At 40.2% G+C, this 20,989-nt stretch overlaps 2 protein-coding genes across 6 annotated transcripts in view; one reads left to right on the top strand and one right to left on the bottom strand.

Moving 5' to 3' along the window:
* The first annotated feature begins 1,580 nt into the window (after positions 1-1,580).
* LOC6732234 (ras suppressor protein 1) lies at positions 1,581-4,477 on the top strand. Its single transcript, XM_016178304.3, has 4 exons — positions 1,581-1,970; positions 2,706-2,866; positions 3,522-4,143; positions 4,206-4,477. Exons 2-4 carry the CDS (start codon positions 2,728-2,730, stop codon positions 4,294-4,296), a joined length of 852 nt encoding a protein of 283 aa, XP_016024911.1. The 5' UTR covers positions 1,581-1,970; positions 2,706-2,727; the 3' UTR covers positions 4,297-4,477.
* A 1,265-nt stretch (positions 4,478-5,742) lies between these two features.
* The window catches only part of LOC6726634 (disintegrin and metalloproteinase domain-containing protein 10), a 96,642-nt gene continuing 81,395 nt past the window's right edge, over positions 5,743-20,989 (bottom strand). For 3 of the 5 annotated variants that reach the window (XM_039290989.2, XM_039290988.2, XM_039290990.2), the window contains exons 6-12: positions 14,180-14,658; positions 11,867-12,013; positions 9,822-9,982; positions 9,528-9,762; positions 8,411-9,457; positions 7,791-8,352; positions 7,228-7,622 (exon numbers count right to left, since the gene is read on the bottom strand). In XM_039290989.2, the coding sequence (XP_039146923.1) occupies positions 7,366-7,622; positions 7,791-8,352; positions 8,411-9,457; positions 9,528-9,762; positions 9,822-9,982; positions 11,867-12,013; positions 14,180-14,658 (2,888 nt within the window). In that variant the 3' untranslated portion in view covers positions 7,228-7,365. Of the gene's footprint in view, positions 6,719-7,227; positions 7,623-7,790; positions 8,353-8,410; positions 9,458-9,527; positions 9,763-9,821; positions 9,983-11,866; positions 12,014-14,179; positions 14,659-20,989 lie in introns of those variants that run through there. The other 2 variants (XM_039290991.2, XM_039290992.2) reach the window with 2 other exon arrangements.

The raw sequence follows: 20,989 nt of genomic DNA, 5'->3' as shown, positions 1-20,989 counted from the left end.
TTTGGTGGCGACTGTGCCGCAGCATTAGCAGTGCAGACAAAAATGCAGCCGAAAAATCTGCGCGCCATCTAAAACAAAAATTAATTTTTGGGCCAGGGAAAGTTTTTATTTCCCTCCCATTGCTGTTGCTGCTGCTGTTGTTTTTGTTGTTGTTGTTTTGCTGGCCAGGCGAGAGTTTGCATTGTTTTGCATATTTTATACGGCGGAAGTGTGTACGTCCCGCGACGGCAAAGGCACTCGCCATCATTCCAACTACCCCCATCCCAAAAAAAAAAGAAAAAAAAAAAAAAAAGCGAAAAAATGGTATGTGCAACACGCAAATTATGCAGGCGCATAAGACAAACTTTCTGTTTTGCGGATTCGACAACCGGCGGAATGAAAATTAATACGAAAGCCAAAAAACGGGGTTGCCATCCACCCACACAAACATCTAGTTCCTACGTATTTCTGGGATCCAAAACTGCATCGGCAACTGGAGCACCACAGAGTAAATTAAAAATGCAGCCAATGGCCAGAGCAGAAAAATCCCAGAGCAACTTATACTGAAGATGATAATATCGGCCATGTTTGCAGCCCAGAAATCAGAGTCCCTTCAAAATTTGTATCTAGCAGTATTGTATCAAATAGGCAAAAAATAAGAGATAGCTAGCTTTATAGTTATAATAAAAACTATTAAAAGAAAGCATATCCAAAACGCATTAAAAAACTTAAAAGCCAACATGAATATAGTGAATAAATATTTTATTAAATATGTGTTAAGCTCAATTGTTATTGCACTGCAGTTTGCAGTTTTTAAACAATAAATAAATATCTTAAGCTTGCTTAATTTTTATAGTTTCGATATTGTTTTCTTTCGGTTCTAAGCGCTTAAAATAACTTATATTGTCCCAGACTTTTTGAGACTCAGGCACACAGCAAATGGCTGCCGAATTGCAAACGCGACTTAAGTGGGTAATGCCAGGACATGGCGATTTTTTTATAATGCAACGTCCCCACTTTCCACTTTTGCGCCTGCAAACTTATAACAATGGTTAGCTTTATATTCACTATACCAATTCGTGTCCTTACTCACTTATATGTCGAATTTTACTTTCATGTGTATATCGTGTGAGCAGCATAAGTAAAGCAAGAACGTAAAATATAGCGAAAAAAATCATAATGCCCCAGTTTACATGCAGATGTGATACTTCATATTAAAATCTCATATGAGTCAACAAGAAGGCTGCATTTAAGATATTAATCAACTGTGGGGTCTAACTAATCAAAAAGGCATTTAAAGCGATAAACCAGCGATTTCATGCTTTAGTTATGCCTGTTTTGGCTTTTCGATATAATTCAAACTGGTTTCGACACTGCACTGAAGATGCTGGGAGTAAAACCGAAATACTTTAAACAAAATCAACAAAACCCGGTATTGGGTTTGGGTTCGCTTTGTTTTTTTTTTTTTTCTGTCTGCCGGCAGTGGCGACAATCCAAAAAGGCAAAACCAGCCCCCGAGATATTTGGATCCCCCATCACCCCAAACTTGCCCACATCCACATCGATCGATCTTGCTGACGCTGCGAGAGATCTCCTCAGTTTCTCGAGACGATCGGACGACGCACGACGCATTCCGCAGTTTGGGGCTATTTTCGTGATTAATTTCGAAGAGCGGGGTCGTATTCTAATAGGAACCCATGTTCCATTCTGTAACGTGAGTGCCATATAATCAGAAGAAATCAGTACAAATCCATCAAGATATTCAACTATTGCCTGCTTACAGTACGAAAAGCCTTTGTGTTTTCCTCCAAAAAATAGGTCAAGTGCAGTGTTTGTGTAACCTAGTGACCTAAAAAATGTTTAAATTTGTATACATGTGGAGGAAAAGTGCTAAAAACTGACCGAACAAGAACATATGCTAACAAAAAGTGCAGTTGGCGCAGTTTGAGAGCTACTGGAAGTGGCTGCGAACACAGTTTTAGAAGTGCTCTGTAAGTAATTGTGGTTGATTCTTTAGTTTTAGAACAACTACACGAGATATATAGAAAATAGAAATAAATACATTAATGTAACAATATTTTATATTTTAATTGAATACAAAATAATAATGTTAAGTCCTTTAATGCATTTGAATATTTCACTAACTTGAACTACACAATAAAAACAAGCAAAATTATTTAATAATTATTCCAGAATGCATATTATTATAAATTCAATAAATAAAACACACGGTAATGTGTTTAAATTAAGTTTTTACCTATCACAAGTATTCCCACTCTCTACATGTCAAAATGATAACTTACATCTAACGCGCGTAAAATTTTTTATTGGCACCCGCTCTTTAAAAATAGTTTTGTGTGCTTTGATTGCACAAACATATATAAATAGATACAAATGAGTGATGTACATATTTTTTAAAATAATATAAATAGTATTTAAGAAATTAGCTCAATACGTATTTAGTTAAATTATTTACATTATCTTACATTGCTTACGGTCGATGTAAAATTACATATTTCTGCTTGTCTGGCAGCCCTCAAATATATAAAACAGTTATAGCATTACATTAGCTTACATTAAAAAACATGGCTTACAGAATTTAAAAAAAAAATTGAAATTAGTTTTCAAAATTCTATTACTATTCTGCTCATAGAAAAATAAAAAATTATTGAAAAGCCTTCAAATAAATTTATTAAAAATGTATATTTTATTTTGGTATTTTTTAGGGCGTATTATTAATCAACGAAAATGAGTCAGTCTTGTATACCAGTGAGCGCAAAGATGTCGAAGGCAAAGAAGGTTTTGGATGAAGCCCGAGAAACTCACAATCCCGAGTTGGATTTGGCCGACAAGGGACTGTCGTCCTTCGAGGAGTTGCCCGGACTATGTAAGTATCAAAACTAAAGGATCCTCAAGGAATTATACTGATTTTTGCACTTCTGAGTAAACATACTGCGGTTACTCCCACGCAGAATGGAGCCTCGCCCAGCTGCTAAAAGAATTGTAAATTAATAATATTCTAGCGTATATATTTATGTTGGCGTAATAATATGCATTTGAAATGAGTCTAATCATCTATTTAAACGGACTAGTTTAGTTTTATTTATTGTGATGACGCCAGCAGCAAAAAATGCATAAGTTTGAGTGTAGAGAACGTAAACAAACACTGTAAATACCGCGAATAAGATGTGTATATATATCTGAAACATGTACTACAGTGCCTTGATAAACTCCTTAACTATGACTTCATTTACAACAAATTCGAATATACCACAATTATTAATCTTAAAAAAATGTTAAATTTTTGAGAAAAAAACATTGCGCATGCCTCTGCTTATATTGTTGTCCCACTCCAACTTCTGGCGTCTATACTTGTTGCGTGCAATCAGCTGTTTGCATTTGAACCCAGTGGTGAATTTACAGTGCATTGGACTACTATTAAAAATTATTTGAAACTATCTTTGATATCAAGAAACAAAATAAAATTTGTATTTTAAAGTGTTTAGTATTCCTATTTAATATAATTTCTTTTATATTTGCAGTCAACATGTCCAACATCACGCGCCTGACCCTGTCCCACAACAAGATCAGCGTGATCAGTCCGGGAATCGCGAACCTACTGAATCTGGAGATCCTGAACCTCTCGAACAACCAGCTGACCGAACTTCCCGTTTCGCTGTCGTCAATGCCAAAGCTGCGCATCCTCAATGTGTCCATCAATAGGCTGATAAATCTTCCTCGCGGCTTTGGAGCCTTTCCGGTGCTGGAAGTGCTCGACCTGTCCTACAACAATCTGAACGAACAGGTCCTGCCTGGTAATTTCTTTGGCATGGAGACACTGCGTGCTCTGTATCTGGGCGACAATGACTTCGAGTATATACCGAAGGAGGTGGGTCAGCTGAAGAATCTGCAGATACTCGGACTGCGCGACAACGATCTTCTGGAACTGCCCCGCGAGGTTGGAGAATTGGTGCGACTGCGGGAGCTGCACATTCAAAACAATAGGCTGCAGGTGCTGCCACCAGAGATCGCCCAGCTGGACCTCTTGAGCAACAAGTCGGTCATGAAGATGGAGGAGAATCCCTGGGTCAATCCCATTGCTGAGCAATATCTACTTGGCATTAGTCACGTCATCGACTACCTTAAAACGGAGACCTATAAGATGTGAGTGCACCATAGATACATCCAAAAAAATATTTCTAACTTATCATTCATTTCCCTGGCAGCATCTACAACCGCCACTTGCAGGCAGGACGCAGTGGACCACCGCCACCCAAAGCTGACAAAAGCAAGAAGGCCTCTCGAATTCGCGCATAGTGATTCTCCACCAGAAGATCCCAAGATCCCATGGAATTACAAATGTGTTCGTCTCGTTCGTTGTTAACCAAACCCGTTTTTGTATACTAATTTATAAGTAATTGTAAACTAATGCGTATTTCTGCAATGTGCCTTGTCTCTTAGTTTCACTAATGAAAATAAAGAAAATAATATATACATATATGTTTTCCTGTTAGTTTAATTTCGGATCCTCTGCGCAGAAATGTTTAAATAAAGACACGTTTGTGTATTTTATAAAATAGTAGGTTTTTCTTGTTTTTATTATCTTTTCTCATATTCATTCTTCTTTTTTAAGAAATTTGTTCATAATCATAATTAATTAGTTTACTTAAAGTCAATTAATTAATTCTTTATTTATTTTAATTAAATTAATAGTTAAATGTTTTTTGTTTTTGTTCTTTGTTTTCTATGTTTGAGAAAAACTAAAAGCAAAAAGTTCTGCTTTGTTCGCTTTGAGTTTGTTTCGTTTCTTTGCATTTTTTCACTTGTCAATTTGAATTGAATACATACTTTTTATATCAATTTATGTTATTTAATTATTTTGTAAACGTATTTCGCCTTCACTGTATCTGCAATTCAATTTTAATTTATTCCTTAAAGTATATTTTAGTATTTATATTTATATATATTTTATAGAGTTTATTTACAAGAGTTAAAGATGTTCTTTTACGAAAAGTCTGGCAGAAAATCAAACAAAAATGTAAATTCATTTATTCAGTAAATTTCTCAAAATAAGTAGCTCGGAAACGGCTTGTAAAATCGAATTAAGAAAATTCCATAGCTATGCGTCACGATATACAAGTTTGATGTGAGATTGGAAACGAACACAATGGTTTCAAAAATAATATCAGATAGCTTTCAAGCTATAAATGTCTTTTCTTGGAGTAGTACATCAGTCGGGACTCCGTGAATAGTTGCACGATTAATTCTTGAGCATGCAAATACGAAACACAGACAAAAACAAAAAACATAAACTAGTAACCTATGAGACTACAACAAAGTAAATTACAAGCACTCGTAGTATGCATGATCTACGCACTTTAAGATACGTACATAAAAATAGATTTATATGTTGGCAGATATACACGTATATGATAGATAACATTAAACATAATCAGTGGCGGTCTTGCTACCAGATTGCTAAAACATAAAGCTTTAAACCTAATACTAATAAAAATTGACAATAGAAAATTGTACCTAAGATAGTAAAAATACATGAAATATAAAAATTAGTTACTTCGTTTGCTTTTTCTGCACAAGGAAAATGTATACGGAAAACAATCAAAGCCACGTTCGAAAGTCATACAGAAAAATGCGTTCAGCAACAAATGAATACGTTTGGATTGTTTCCACCGTTTTTGTTTAAGTCTCGCTTCTTCATTTAATAGTTATGGTTTTTATACTTTTTGGTTTTCATCGTTTTTATTGTTTTGCTAGTTTACAAATGCAATTTTGACGGCTTTAAATAAACGTTTAGCCTTCGGTACAGATAAATACAATTTAAATGCTTTGTTGTTTCCGTTCTTTTTTTTATAATGACGCTTAATTAAATCGCACTGTTTTCGCTTATTTCATTTTTTTGTACAAAACACATTTTGTTATTCAAGTGTGTAATTAATTTTGTATTTCGGCCTAGCGCTTAGAAATCTCACCGACATATAGAATGCTTTCTCATACAATTAAACCTTAGTTTTTTCTTCATGTATATTACTTGTTTGTTGTGGCTGCTGCTATTTAATAATTGTGTATGCATAATAAATATATACATACAAATGTATATATATGCAACTTGCAACTTTATATGTATTATGCATGTTGTCGTTTTTAATTAATTTTATTATTCATAATTTGCATTCGTATTTTCATTTCAATTTAGTTAATCAAAAATATCATTCACTTTCAGCTTTTTCTGTATTACGAAATTTGTCTCCTTTTTTGTATTATTTTTGTATTTTTCTTTTTGTTGCTGGCTGTTTTCCCTTGTGGCATACAAACACTGTTTAAATAAAAATAATTAGCATAAAAATTACATTTACATTTAATTTGAGTTCATTTGATTTATGTTGTTTTTGCTGCTTTTGCTTTTGTTGCTGTTTGGGCTGTGTTGTTGTTTGCTGTGGATGCGGCTCCTCCTGCTGCTTGAGCCGCTTAGCCTTTGGCCTTTTGTGGCGCTCCATTGCTACTTTTGGCTGTCAAACCTTGCTGTTGTTGGGCGCCCGCGTGGTGGACTCATACTGGCCTCGCCCCAAGGCCGCATAAGCATCGGCATAGGCGTGTTGTTGCTGCGGCTCCAGTTGCTGCTGATGCTGCTGCTGCTGTTGCAGATGATGTTGCTGCTGCTGTTGCTCGTGCAACGATGTCGGCCGACTAAAGCTTACTTGTAGCGGCGGGGGCGCGACGCCTAGAAAAGGCATCAAAATGAGCATTAAAGACAATGGTTATTTCTAAAATTCACATACTTCGTTAGTGCAGTTAGTACTTAAAGAATTAAAAAATAATCAATAAAAAGCATTTTATACTGGCATAAAAGGTACAGATTCAAATCACAGATTTTTATGATTTTATTTCAACAACGCAGATGAGTATAAAATGCTTTTTCAGTGATTTTAAAATCATCACAGTTCAGTTAAAAAAGTTAAGAGTTAAATAAACAATGTAACTGCACATGCAAAACATAACAACAACAATACAAAAACTTTATCCAAACAAGGAGTTACTACAATATATGGGGAGAATTTGGAACTCATTCCAGGGGGAGAAGGAGAAGGACAAAATACGACCAAAAATTAAAATTGGATCTCAAACCAATGGAGGAGCAAACATAACAAACCGGGGGAAAATCACAAATGTCATACCAATTGCATCGTTTAAATGAAATATCATTATAATTTCTTTTCTGTTTGTGTTTGTCGGTGGATGGGAAGCAACAACTCATACATGTAGTTCGATGACTAGCAGCGGGCGATTCTATATATGGTTGCATTGATATTTTGGGTTCGGGGCTATATTTCGTTCAGTGTTGTGTATGGCAATGTGATGGTTCCGCTCCTAATAAACGATATTTCGGCGCACTGGCTTGACGGCCTTCTCCTTGCTGCTGCTGCGACTGTTGCTGGCCTGCTGCGATTTTTGCGACTTTGAGTCTTTGGCTTTGGCACTTTTCCCGCTCTTGCTCTTACTACTACTGCCCGCCCCCGATCCCGAGACCGACCCACTTCCGGCTGCCGCTGTGGATGAGTTGGTGGTGGTTGTGTTGTTGGAGGTGTTGGTACGTGATGATCGGGACTTATTGCGTGGTGGTAGTTCTGAATTTTTTTGTAGCGTTTCGCAAACGAAAAGAAAAACGACAAATTAAGTTTATGGAAAGAAAAACAGGGGGGTAGGAGTGAGAAAATGGAGGAGCATGGCTGGGGCAAAACTACCAACTCAGGGCTCGCTCTATCTTTCTACTTGCGGGGAAATGGGGCACACACCTTTCGGCGTGTAGAACGCTTGCTGCGGCTGCTGCTGCGGCGAAATTGCCGGTTGCTGTAGTTGCAGTTGTTGTTGCTGCTGTTGCATTTGCTGCTGTCCATTTGGCGGCGGCAATGGCAGCGGCAGCTGGGCCCGAGCCACCACACCGCCGCTGCTAATGGCCGCCTGGACACCACCACCAATGGAACCCGGTATCGCCTGTTCGGCTCCGTACCCGCCATGAGATCGCGCTGCTCCGCTCGCGGCACCGCTGGTTGTAGCCTGCGGCCGCCCACTGCTGGTGGATCGTGGACCTCGTCCATCGCTTCTTCTCGCTTGATTCGCCGCCGAGTTGCGACTAGAATGGCTGCCGCCGGTGGGCAATGGGACGATTGAGTGACCGCCCTGATGGCGATCCCAATCGTGCGGATGCTGCTGATGGTGTGACCTAGAGCCACCGTGGCGACCGCCGCCTCCACCGCCGCCGCCGCGACCATCTCCGCCGCGGGGATAATGCTGCGCCTCGTGCGCCGGCGGTGGGATGCTTCGAGGCCCTGCTCCTCGCTGATTGGGATGACGTTGCTGTGCAAATGTAATAAAATTTAGTTTGCTTTTAACAAAACGCATTGCGAAACCTTACCATTCTACGCAACGTGTTCATAGGAGCTCTCAGAGTTTCGCTGATTCGACGAGCTCGTCGCTTCTTCGGATTGGAACTGGGCGTGTGCACGGCACAACACTTGATGAACGAACCCATGACCACAATAAAGGCCACTCCCATCAGAACCACTAGGTACCAATTGTCGACAATCCACTCGGCCACCGTTTGCAGTGTCTTCCGGTTGAGCAACAAATTCTTCAACCGAACAAGGGGACCATCGGCATCCACGGCTCGACACTTGAGGAACACATCGCAGTAGCCCTGGAAGTTATCGCATGGCGAACCGGGCTGCAGACTAATACCACCCTTTTGAATATTATATTTATCGGCAAACTCGCTGGTGCTGCGGCAGGTGGAGGTGTCATTGCCATCCTGGCAGGCCAAGTCGCACAACTTGCGCTTGCTCACGTGCGGCAGCGTGGTCGAGGTAAGGAAGCACTTCGTCATATTCCAGAGCAAACATGGCGATCCACTACATTCACCGCGGATGCATAGCGCTGTTCCATTGTTGCACATGGTCTTGTCATCGCGATGACGTGGCTCCGGACACTCGGCCGTGGTTCCGTTGCATGTGCTCGACCAGCTGCACTCCGTCTCCTCCTTGCACTTCTGGTGGTAGCTCGTCGGCACAAAGGTGCAGGAGTTGGACAGACAGCACGGACCCTGCGATGGTGAGCACTGGGTCTTGGCGCGGCGCGTGCATCCCTTGGCACTGGAGTTCAGTGACTGGTCGTACTCGCTGATAAGACGCGGGTAGCAGCACTTGTCCTTGCACTCCTCCTCATTGAAGCCACAGTCGCATTCCTCGCCAGACTCCACGATCTTGTTGCCGCAGAAGGCACCTTCCGAGGCCTTGAAGCAGTCCCGCTTCGTGTTGCCCACCAGCACGTCAAGGACATTGGAAATGTTCCGAATGGAGCAGGGCGAGAACTTGGAGTTATTTGGCCTATCACCGGAGGTGGCACTGGCGAACATAATGTAATTGCCATTTAGGCCACCAGGACGACATTCCTGCGGGTAATCGTGCTGTGGATGGAGTAAATTAAAGTTAAAGAGGTATACCAACTGTAGGCAACACAAGAGTTAAAAGACTTACAGGTGACCCAAAGTTGTGACCAATCTCGTGTGCCAACGTAAGCTGCGACACTTTCGGTGGAACCCGACTGTTGTAGTTGACAAAGGTGATGATGCCCGTGTTGAGCGATCGCTTGGTGCTCTGGTACTGTCCACCCACCGTTTCCGTGTACGTCTTGTACTTCTCGCAGATTCCACCAGAGGCTCCCGACGCACTGGCCACCCAGGCCAGACCCAAAGTGCCGCCAGTGAAATCTCTGTAGAAAATGCAGATTATAAAATATGTCCGGAAATTCTGGTTAAGCCAATGACCAACCTGTAGGTGAACACGTAAGCCAGACAAAAGTCCGAGTGATCTTCCAGGGAATGGAGATTCAAAAAGTTCGAGACATCCATGTGTTCATTGCAAAAGGCATTGTGTGGACCATTGTAGGAATTGCGACAGGCCGAATCGTCATCGATCTTAATGCGTTGCACCTGGAAATGAAAAGGATACATTTGTAGACTCGCAAAAGTTCGTTTTTGAAACATTATTTACACTAATTGAGCTAGAACCGATTGCATTTACACACAATTTATTGATACTCATGCATTTACATATGAATTTAAAGTTTACAATTGAAAATCTCACGAATGCGACAAATTGACCCACAATTTATTGATACGCTTTATAATTAACACAATCAATTAGTCACAGGAACCATAATCTGGGGAGCCCAGATGGTGCTTTAATATACGCTCCACTAAATTCCTGTCTACGCATGGTTTAACCAGCTACCAATGGCCGCATGTGGTCAGGGGATCCTGTGAGGCGGGTCCTGTCGCTTTGTCCTTATCGCATCATCATTGCACTATGGGGCATTTGGCCTGTTTTTTTTTCAAAAATTAATAACTCCTAAACTACTGGAGATATTTGGATGAATTTTTTTTTATGTGTTACACATGCCTCCAGGAATATTTTGGAAAAGTGGGCGTGCCCCCAACTCCGCCCCAATTTTTTATTTTTATTTTTTTTTTTAATATTATGTTTTAAAAGTTAATTTTTAATTTTAATATTGTATACAAATTCATAATCGTCTTCGTCTTTACAATCAATAGAGTCTGAAGAATCGGTGTCAGGTTCAAATTCGCAAGCTAACATTTGAAATTCAAATTTTGAATGACTTCTGGTGGTAGAGATTGTCGCTTATGTTTTCGAACGCGCCTCTTTATATTTATTGATGATATTATGGGATATTATTTATATTTGCCTTGGCTGGGTTAAAAAAAAGAATTTTAAGTATGTCTGCAAGATCCAGCAGGCCGCGCTTCCGTGCAGCTAGAATTGCAGCTTGACCCAAAAGACGTTTGTTGTGGTTCTGCGCCCATACGAGTTCATACACTTGCTGTCTTCGGCCATTCAAACTTTTAAAATAATATGACGTTTTCGGGCATCCAGCTAATTTCCTTTCCTTTTTATTTTTCTCTTTTACCTTCAGGACTAGGTGTCCTTCTAACCACTTTAAAAAAAACTTTCGAAAATTCATATATTTTTCGATTGCATTTTCTCCAATTTCGCAAAAGATTGACTGAAAACATTCGTTATTATTACTATTCGTTAATCATTCATTAAAGTCTAGCTTGCTATCAGAAAAATGCCCACTAATAAAAGTGCAAAAAGAATTTTCCTTTTGACGAACACCCTTTTGCTTGCGCCACACTTCCAGCAGGGCAGCATTGGCAATCGAGATATTGCTCCCTAAAAAATGAAATTTCTCAAAAACCCGCAAAAAACGCACATAGAGACTACCTGATATGAGTTAGGAATTGAACACACTAAAACATGGATATAAGCACGTACTGAACAAATTTGAACAAATTTTTGTAGCTCTATTCAAAGTTGAAATTTGTTTCAAACAACTACATGTTGACACCACTTGCTAAATGTACAAATTGTTGGAAATAGGCGAACACAATAAACAATATATTAATAGCAACACATAATAAAAACCTAAAGATTGATTATCAATTTCAAATTATACTCTTCTTCGTCTTCTTTTTAAATTTTAAGACTTTGAAAGTTAAGCTAAATTCTGGGCGCATTTCAGCCACGTCGTATATGTTAGTAACAGCCGACTTTAACAGCTGTTATTATAACAGTACACTGTTAAAATTACTTTTGCCGGCTAAAACATAATAGTCTAACGTATTTCCAATGTATTAATACTAAAATACTTCAATTTTGCATACTTGTGAAAAACACATTTTTGCAAAAAAAACAGGCCAAATGCCCCATAGTGCATTGTTTGTCCGCGGAATTCCCGCTGTGTGTGCGTGCGTGTGCGTCTGTGTGTGTGTGTGGGTGGGCGTTTGTGTACTCACCTCAAAGCGTATGTTGCGATGCTCGGTGCGTCCGTCGAACTTTGTGTTGCGGTAAATGTAATTAACGGCCGTCACGTGATGTGCAATCAACGATGTGATTTCCTCGCGCGTTTTCTCATCCACCTCGTACTTGCGTCCACGATCGTGCTGCAAACAAAAAGGAGAGCACGTCAAATGGTGTTGACAAAAATTAACGCCAATTTACAAGTTACTAGTCAAATGAAATAATTGTTAAAATCAGCCTTAAGTGTAAACTTCAAAATGGTAGTTTAACCAAATCTTAGTATCTATGCTAATTTCTTGTGCAATAATTCGATATGCTTTTATAATACTGTCAGTTTGAAAAGGAATGGTTTGTTAACCGAACGAACAGGTAGACAGATTTAATTAATGTGGTATCACTTGACTTATTTTGGCTCGTGGGGTGGTAGTCCCACAGCCGCAATGCGTTGGAGATGGCGCAGAAATGCGCCTGACATCTGTGTTAACGGGTGCGTAGTGAGCCCCCACCACGCCAGACAAACAAAAAGGACCTCTTCAAACGCCCCATTCATCCGGCGCTCATCCAATCCAATCCATGCCTATTCCCACACTCCCCCATCCAACAAGCAACGCTGCGCAAATATATTTGTATAAAAATGCAAATTCAGCTAAGCCCGTCGAATATTTCAGCTGAAGTTTATAAGGTTTTATGCGCACTCCCCAAAACATCCGTATCCTGCAACAGCTCTCCACCGATTTTGGCTCAAAAATCAAAATGCCGCGGGGCGCCAGGGACAAAGGCAAAGGCGAATGGAAAATGCGAAAATTGTTGAAGCCGATTTTCATATACCCTTGCAAATAAAAATATCTAAACGTTGTAGAAAACTATAGTTTAATATGAAAATGGTTTAGTTTATAAAAAGGTGTAAATATTATATGTTAATAGTTTTTTCAATTGTTAAAAGTATACATAGTTAGCTGCCTGCCAAATTTATGGTGCCCTTGCAAGGATTTAAAAACAAAGCGCGACAAAAATCGGGATATATAATACATAGGAAAACGTAGGAAGAGTGAGCGAAACAAATGCGCGAATTATGCAAAACTCATTGCAAATAAACACACGTGGAGTAGAAAGAGAGGGCCAGAGGAGAAAGCAAAGACAAAGAGAATGAGGAGGATGTGGAAGCAAGGACGTGGGCGTGAGCGGAAACGGAAATAGGGCTGGCACTCCGTTGACGAGGATGTTGACGTCGACATCATCTCGCGTACAATGCGAAAAAATGAACGTAAACATAAAAGTGCGGCGAGAGAATGGCTCTAAATGCGGGGAGCGGTGGGTGGGAGTGACTTGGAGCGGGAGGTTCGCCGGTGGTGGAGCACGGTTGCGGGCCATAATGATTGATTGCATACGCTGTACGCGCTGAAGGAGGTCAGCTGATTGGATGATTGCTAAGCCCCAATCGCTCTGCAGATGCCCCAAAAAGTAGGCAACTCCGCGGAATGCGACAAAAGGGTTCGCCGAGTTTATGGAGCGTGAAATTCCGCTGAATAAGTGAGTAAACAAATTCACGATTGCACCAATGTTTTCTTAAAGTTATGATATTATGCTGTTTTACAACAAAATGCTAATAAAGTTGGAATAAATGTTCTACAGATTTAATGTAGATTAGTTTACATGTTAAACGAATTCTAAAATTATGCAGTTAAATTTCATTTAATTGAGAAAAAACCAAAAATGTGTAAAACAAATATTTGCATTTTGTACTAATTTGTCAGATACATGTATTGATTTTCCAATATTCTCGTTCACAGACATAAATATGTATTCTATGAATTAACACGAATGAACGAACAGCGGAGCCTTGAAATCCTGGTGTAGGGCACCAGACAATTTTTGTTTATACATTTCTTTGAAAATGGAATGTAATATCAAAAATGCTTAACAACTACGGTGTCTACGTGGCCCCTGATATTCCCATTCCAGAAACTTTGAACCACTCTTGTTTTATGTGCACTTGACTTTCATGAGAAGTCTGCTGGCTCGTAAAAATTGCAAAATTGATGATATTTTCGTGCTTTTTTGTTTCAGTTTTTTTAATTTGGCTTTCGTGCCCCTAGACTGTCAACAACACGTCTTCATTTTGTGCTATATACTAAAGTCTGGCAAGTCGGAAAATTCAAAGTAAACTTTTGATTAATCATTGCTACCTTAAAGCGAATATTCCAAAATAATAAAATAAATACAAATTATAAGAATGAATATTGAACCTTAAGATATGCCCTCTGAAAACAGTTTCAAACTTATACAATCATGCGATATAGATTACTCACGTCAGCAATGCCTTCGCGTATGTGACGCCATATCAATGGATCCGTTTGAATGTAGAGCGAGCAGGTATTCTTGTTGTCCTCGCGACCGCGTCCAGATCCGCCGGATGAGCCCCTATCCCCAGCACCATTGTCGGTGGCCCGGCGTACGCGCTCGTGGACGAGCTGATGCCAGTCGGCCACGTTGGCGGATGAGCCCAGGCGACGTCCGGTCGATGGATCGTAGAATGCACCCTCGGCGAAGTTAGCCTCCTTCGTGTACTTTTGGTGGGGATACTTGAAGTCCTCATCCCCGCTGATGTACTTCTTGGGCGGATGGGGCTGCTGTTGTTGCTGTGGGGCGGACTTTTTGTGCAGCTGCTTCCGGTGGAGCTTTTGGTAGTCCTTTGACATGGGCTCCGGCAACTCTTCGACGGCTGAATTTTGTATGTTCTCCATCCACTGAGAGACCTCATCCGTGATGCCACAGCCGGCCACGTGACCTGCAAAGAGGAACAAAAGCGTAGAATGAATGAGGGAAGTAAGTTCGCCAGAATGGACACAACCGAAATAAAAGACATTAAAGTCGGAATGAGGAATGTTAATTTGCTGATGCAGCTCGGCATTTTGGCGCATCCCTATGCTACCAAATTCAATGGGTAAAATTATTTATGACCTACCAAGTGAAAGCCACAAAAATGTAATTAAAAGCAGCCCCACGCAGAAGCGATATTCGAAAAAAAAAACAAAATGTTAATGCAAATGCCAAAGTGAAATGTTTACGTAAAAGTTGTAGTGAAAAGTAAAAAAACAAACTGAAGCTTGGAAAAATCGCTGTGGCGATTCAAAGGTGGGGCATTCTACTAGAATTTTTTTGCATTTTTCTTTTTGGCGCCCGCTGCACTTTAAAAGTATATCAACAATTATATTTACAGCTTTGCCAGGAGCTCCTGGCGGAGCATTGTCTTGGCCAGCGGAAACTGTTAATAGCCGCTAGCCGGTAATGAAAATTTATTGTTTTATTGTTTAAGCGCAGTCGGAGAAACGCGGTCTGCCGCTGCCTTTTATCCACAATGCGAGGACGCGTTTTGCACGCGATTCGCTGGCGTTTTTCCCCCTCATCGCGATTGTCAACATTAAATAAACCGAAAAAAAGCGCGCATGGGGGAATGGGATGCAACAGGGCGGAAAAGGGAATAAAGTACTGTACCACAGAGTGGTGCACATTTTTAAAAGCTGCACGAGTTTTATGGTCTCAGCCATTTACATTCATTTCCAGAATAATCTTCTGAGTTACGACAACTGGCCCCGAATATCTGGGGCAGTGAAACGAATTGTAAGTTAAGCTAAATGAATAAAATTAAATGTCATATGGAATTCCATCAGAAATGTATGTCCATTTGCGGGTATAGCCTGGGGAAATCGATTCAATTAACAAGTCGAATGCATTTTATTTACTTTGATTTTATAATCGAAGTTTTATGCTACCGAAAGAGCTTTTGTAAACTTTAAATAGTTATATTGCGAGCCTGTTTTTATTTTAAAACGAAATTACCTAGGGCTTTCCATTTAAAATTACCTATGTATATTTGCAATTTAATGAAAATTAATGGACTGAAAGTACATTGCTTTTAACGCTTTTCGGCAAAGAGTTCAACTGTAGCAACATCGAAGACGCTCTGCACTTTTCATTAAACATCATTTATGCCACCCGCCTGGCTGCTTCTCAAAAATCCTCTCTGCATTCCACGAGGATCCTTGGAGGACCCTTTCGCCCAGGACTCGAAAGGCATAACAACAGGGCAACAGGGTGCAGGTTCCCCTAGTTGCCAACGCTCTTTTCTTGGCACCCGAATGCCAAGGATATTCATCCTGGCAGCACAACAAGGACCGCTGTCCAGTTCGCTGAGCCATCCAGTTCGCCTCCCAGTGGAAACGACGTTGCTGCAGTTGCAGCTTTCAGTGGCGCCATAAATTTTTATTTGCCTGATGCCATTGTGTCAAGCGAGCGGGGGCGGCATGAAGTTTGCTGGGTTGCTACTGTTTGCCATTACCATTATGCATTTGCTTATTCCTCTTCGTTTTCTTCGCGCTCGCTTTTTACTTGGCCATTGCCAAACTGTTTGTCTTTATTACAAGCATTTTGGCGGCGTTGTCGTACTTCAGTGCAGAATGGCAACGTGGCCAAGCACGCGACCAACGCCAAAATCAGTACACTTCAAAAATGTAAGTTCGAAATTAAAGTGCAACAAGCAAGGCTTCTCTCAAACGGTTTCAAAAATTATTTAGTGACTGAATGCCTTAAGTAAGCATTTAATAATTGTGATTCTTAGTTTATTGTAGCAGGCAGAAGTCTTGCCAATCATTTACATTAGGAAGCTGGCATACACAATATGTATAATATAGTATGTATGTATCTAATCAAAAATGTCAAGTTTGGATAATCGAAAAATTATTTTTATAATATTTTTTATAATATATAAGGCATATCTATAGTTCCTACTCAATAGCACATAAATTGATATTAAAATCAGAGATTTTGTTCGCATTTCATATGATATTTTCGCCAGTGCAGCGGGATGCAGGTGGAATGTTTCTCCGGGCAAAGTCGTGGCCATAGACATAGGAGGGAGCCACTAAATACGTAAGCCCTCGAGAAACCAGCAAAGCCGCAGCAGGCACAGCTTCCGTAAATGCCCCGTGCTCCTTCAGGAAGGCGCCGGAAAATCCACAGTGGCATGCAATTTGCATATCAAAGGCAGCCCCTCGAGTGTGCTGCCGTCTACATGCTGCATACTATATACAAACCTACATACAAACTTATATATATGTGTGTGTGTGTGTTTGTGGCATGAGCAATGTTTTATTTTGTTGCATGCCGCTTCTTACTCCAATGACCTGTTTTTATTTCATTTTGCTGCATCGCCTTCTGCTTGAATTTCCTTTTCGCTTTTCCCCGCACTTTCAGGTCGAGGTTTTTATTGTTGCTGCCGCTCTTATGAGTTTTCAAGGAGGCTCTGGCTGCATTCAATCGACATATCTGATGTTGCCTAGCCAACCCCAAGATGTTGTCTGATTTTTGGTTTTTATGCCACGCTAGCTAGGTCGCAGCCTTTGACCCCTTCCACCAACTGAACCACCACACCACCCACTAAGCCAAACCCCCTACCAAACCCCTTTTTTCCCCATTTCAATCAACAGCTGTTGAGTCGCCATCGCCATCGCCAGCGTAATAGAGCGCGCGTCTCCAGCACATTTCATTTTTCCAATTTCTCTGTGCCACTCAAAGTCTGCTTTTTTTCCCATCCTCATCCTGGTTCGTGCCCCACGCTTCTGGGCTCCACGGTAACTCCTTTTCCTACAGGCAGAGAAAGTCAACGAGGATGGGATTAGCAATCAGCAGGATTTGCTAAAGAATCTCGCTGTCTGCTTGAATGGTTATTATGTATGAGAAAATACAAAAAATTCATAAATTTAATACAAGATATAGCTATCTTTACAATTTTTAATTTCTTTAATGAGCCTTTTTTAGGACCCTTAAATGTTCTCATTAATATACACATAAATATTCTTGGATTTCCTAAACCTTAACTAATTTATAGTAATTTTATATTTTTCTGAAATTTATTAATTTGCTTGTGGTATTTCAATTGGAAATTCGTTTTAACAGAAGAGACATGTCTTCCTAAAAGAATTATATCAAAACTTCCTTCTCACATTCTTCTTATTTAAAAGTGTCGAGTGCAAAAGGAGAAAATGAAATAAAAGATAATTTTTTGAAATAAAATAGAGAGCTGCATTTATTGTATTTCTGAGTGCACTCGACACTGCCTTCATTTGCTGTCGCACATTCCTTGCACAGCCTCCAGCATCCTGCACATCCTTTTAGCCCCCCACACCACCATCCCCCCCGCGAGGACACTTCAATCATATTTCGCTTTGGCTTTGACTGCATCGCATCGCCCAACGCCTCGTAGAGATTTCTGCACAGAGATGAAAGTGCACTTTTGTGTCATCTTTTTACTGCAGTTCAGATCGACGTTTGCACTTGTACAAGATTTTCCACTGTTACTTCGATGTTTTTCGTGTTTTTTTTTTTTGTCGCAGCATTTTCGTTTTATTTGTTAAGATTTTATTTTGCTTTTTGTGCCTTTTCCTTGTTGCGCCAATTGAACAAAAGCCACGGGCTCGCCCGCTCGACTTATGAATTTTACAACTTCCGTTGCCTTTAGTCGGACTCAGGCAAGCTTGGGTTTTTGTCGTCCTGGCAGCCTTACACACAAGAAAGGAGCCAGGATTGAGAGATAAGTTGCAAAACTACAGCATACCCTGTAAGTGGGTAGTGGTATTGCTTCTTGGAAGTATTTCATTCAACGACCCCACTTTGTTTACTATTAAACTTTGTATCTCTACACTTTCATTAGCTAATAACAAGTGTATAACTATTGTGTTTACGTTTATTAAAAACCCATATGCACATTACCCAAAATTGGTTCAATTACTGGGTATGTGGTAAGAAGACCAGAAGCAGGAAAAATTCAGCTTGAGTCGGAGACAAACGACGTTCAGACATGCAAGCGGCTTTTGTAGCTGGGCTTTTGCCTCCAACTTCCCCATTTACTGCTTCATGCCACTAACACCGCCCAACCTCCACCCACCACCACCCACTTTCGGCTCCCAATTACGACCATGGACCCATTCAAGCCACTTGTGGCCTTTGCTTACTGCGCCAGTGTGAACGAGTGTGTGTGTGTGTGTGAGATGCGCAAGCAAAAATGAAAAATAATCCCAAATTCAATTGCAAATGAAATTGAGGGCGAAAGACCCCATAAATACACACACATACACATAGTGGCACACACAAAGAGCATTCAAGCCCACCCCCAAGAATGGCCCAAAAACTGAATCAGCACCCCAAAAAGGCCATAACAGACGCTTTACACAATTTGGACGCTTTAAAAGCAAAATAAGGAGCAGGCAAAGCGAAAAGCAAAAAAAAATTCAACATAACTGAATAAGCAACACCAAATATTCGAGGCAACAAAAAGTTCACAAACTCACACAGTTGCAACCAAGACGTTGAATACTCTCGAAGGGCAGAAAATATAGAAATGGGAATGAGGCATTAAATGTGCAGCTGTGCCACAAATAAAAGCAGCGCCAATAAATATATCTAGTTTTAAACGAAATACAATACGAATATTTCAGATTTCTATGACATATACATTTTATTTAGCTTATTTAAGCGAAAATGATTTTATTTTTTAAGGAAAACATAAGTAATAAAAAGTAATTTTGGTTCGGCAATTTGCTCTCCTAAAAAATTTGTCATTTAAACGAGACTCTGACGAAAAATGTAAAATCTGCGCGCTTGCTGCGGAAAACACAAAAATAATATAGCATACATCTGGGCGCAATAAATGCTGTGCCCCAAGTCGTGGGCGTACATTACATGGGCGTGGCATGTGCGAGTTTGCTGTTGGCGCTGCTTTTCCCACTAACAAGTAAAAATCATCGCAAAAATTTTCCCTGCTTTCTGCTGCTGCTGATGTGTAAATGTCGGGAGCACAATTCATGCAATTTTCTCAATTTGCTTTTATTTTGTAAATGATTTGATTACCACGTTGTTACCGTTCCCGCTGCTGTTTATTTATTTAATCATTTCTTCTTTTGTTTATCCAGCCCCGCCGCGCCCTTCGGCCCCCACATGCGTTCTCATGAGCATCGTCAGCGAGTTTTGTTCGCCAACTTAGACTTAATTTGTTTGCCCGACAATTGTTACGCTTTTTATGTTTGCCTTAATTAAAAATGTTTTAATTTGAGCAATTGTTCGGCGATGATTGCTATGAAAAATGAGGAATGGAGTATCCTTTGGGTACATCATCAAATTAATAAGCTTGTTCCTTTTTCCATACATTTAAGTTGGTTTATTGATTACATATTACTTGATCAACTTCATTCCATTTATTCAATTTACAAATTTGAACTGAAAAGTGCATTTAAACAACATGATGCAACATGATATTCCTATATTCCGACATTGTTTCGTTTGCATTCCATTGGTATACATTGGCATCTTAACGCTTTTCAACGCCCAAGGACTCTAAATAGGTCTTAGGGGGCCCCTTATCCATGACCTACCATCCACCCGCCCATATGGATAACTAATGTCTTTTGGCCGTGGCGACAGCCTTCCGTTGTTGTCACACTTCTCCAGCAAAAAGTGTCGCCGTCATCGTCGTCACCTGCGCTTTGGCACTTTCGCATAAAGCCACACTCAGGAAAACCAAAGCCACGTTGGGCCAGCAAAAAAGATTACGCATTTTGGCCGCGTTCATGGCGAAAAGCAAAACAAAACGTCCAACAGAACGAAAGTCCGTCCGTTTGGCGACACCCGCTGCCTTCCGCATACAAATTAGTTTTTCTGGCCCGGCCTTTTGGCCTTCTTTTGAATGAATTACACCCTACGACCCATCCATCCTCGAATGCGATTCTCTCATTTCCGTAGTTTTTCTTCATCTGGTCTTAGTCACACGAGAACACATTAATATTAAATACATTGATCAAAACAGTGATACGGTACGTATGCATGGAGTTTTTGTGGTTTCTACATATGCTGGGTGACTTGGAGTAAATGCGTCTTTGAATGGCAATAGATTTGTGGTGGAAAGGCATAAATTATTTATGTGCGCTTAATATGAAAAGATGGTTTTCAATTAGGTTAGAAAGTTGCTACGTTTCGGTATTATTAACATTGAAATGCAAGTAAACGATGATTTGCTCCAATTTATTTAATTAAAACTACGAAATTCAATCATAATCAAATAATTTCGT

Source organism: Drosophila simulans, chromosome 2L, assembly GCF_016746395.2.
Source record: "Drosophila simulans strain w501 chromosome 2L, Prin_Dsim_3.1, whole genome shotgun sequence".
NCBI lineage: Eukaryota > Metazoa > Arthropoda > Insecta > Diptera > Drosophilidae > Drosophila > Drosophila simulans.
Note: the sequence above shows the minus strand (reverse complement) of the source record. Positions and strands in the feature narration are given on the sequence as shown.

Bases quoted from the DNA above. Each gene is read 5' to 3' on its own strand.
- LOC6732234 (XM_016178304.3), top strand. From the start codon at position 2,728: ATGAGTCAGTCTTGTATACCAGTGAGCGCAAAGATGTCGAAGGCAAAG. The intron at 2,867-3,521 runs GTAAGTATCAAA...TTATATTTGCAG, and splicing joins CGAGGAGTTGCCCGGACTAT to TCAACATGTCCAACATCACG. The intron at 4,144-4,205 runs GTGAGTGCACCA...TTTCCCTGGCAG, and splicing joins AAAACGGAGACCTATAAGAT to CATCTACAACCGCCACTTGC.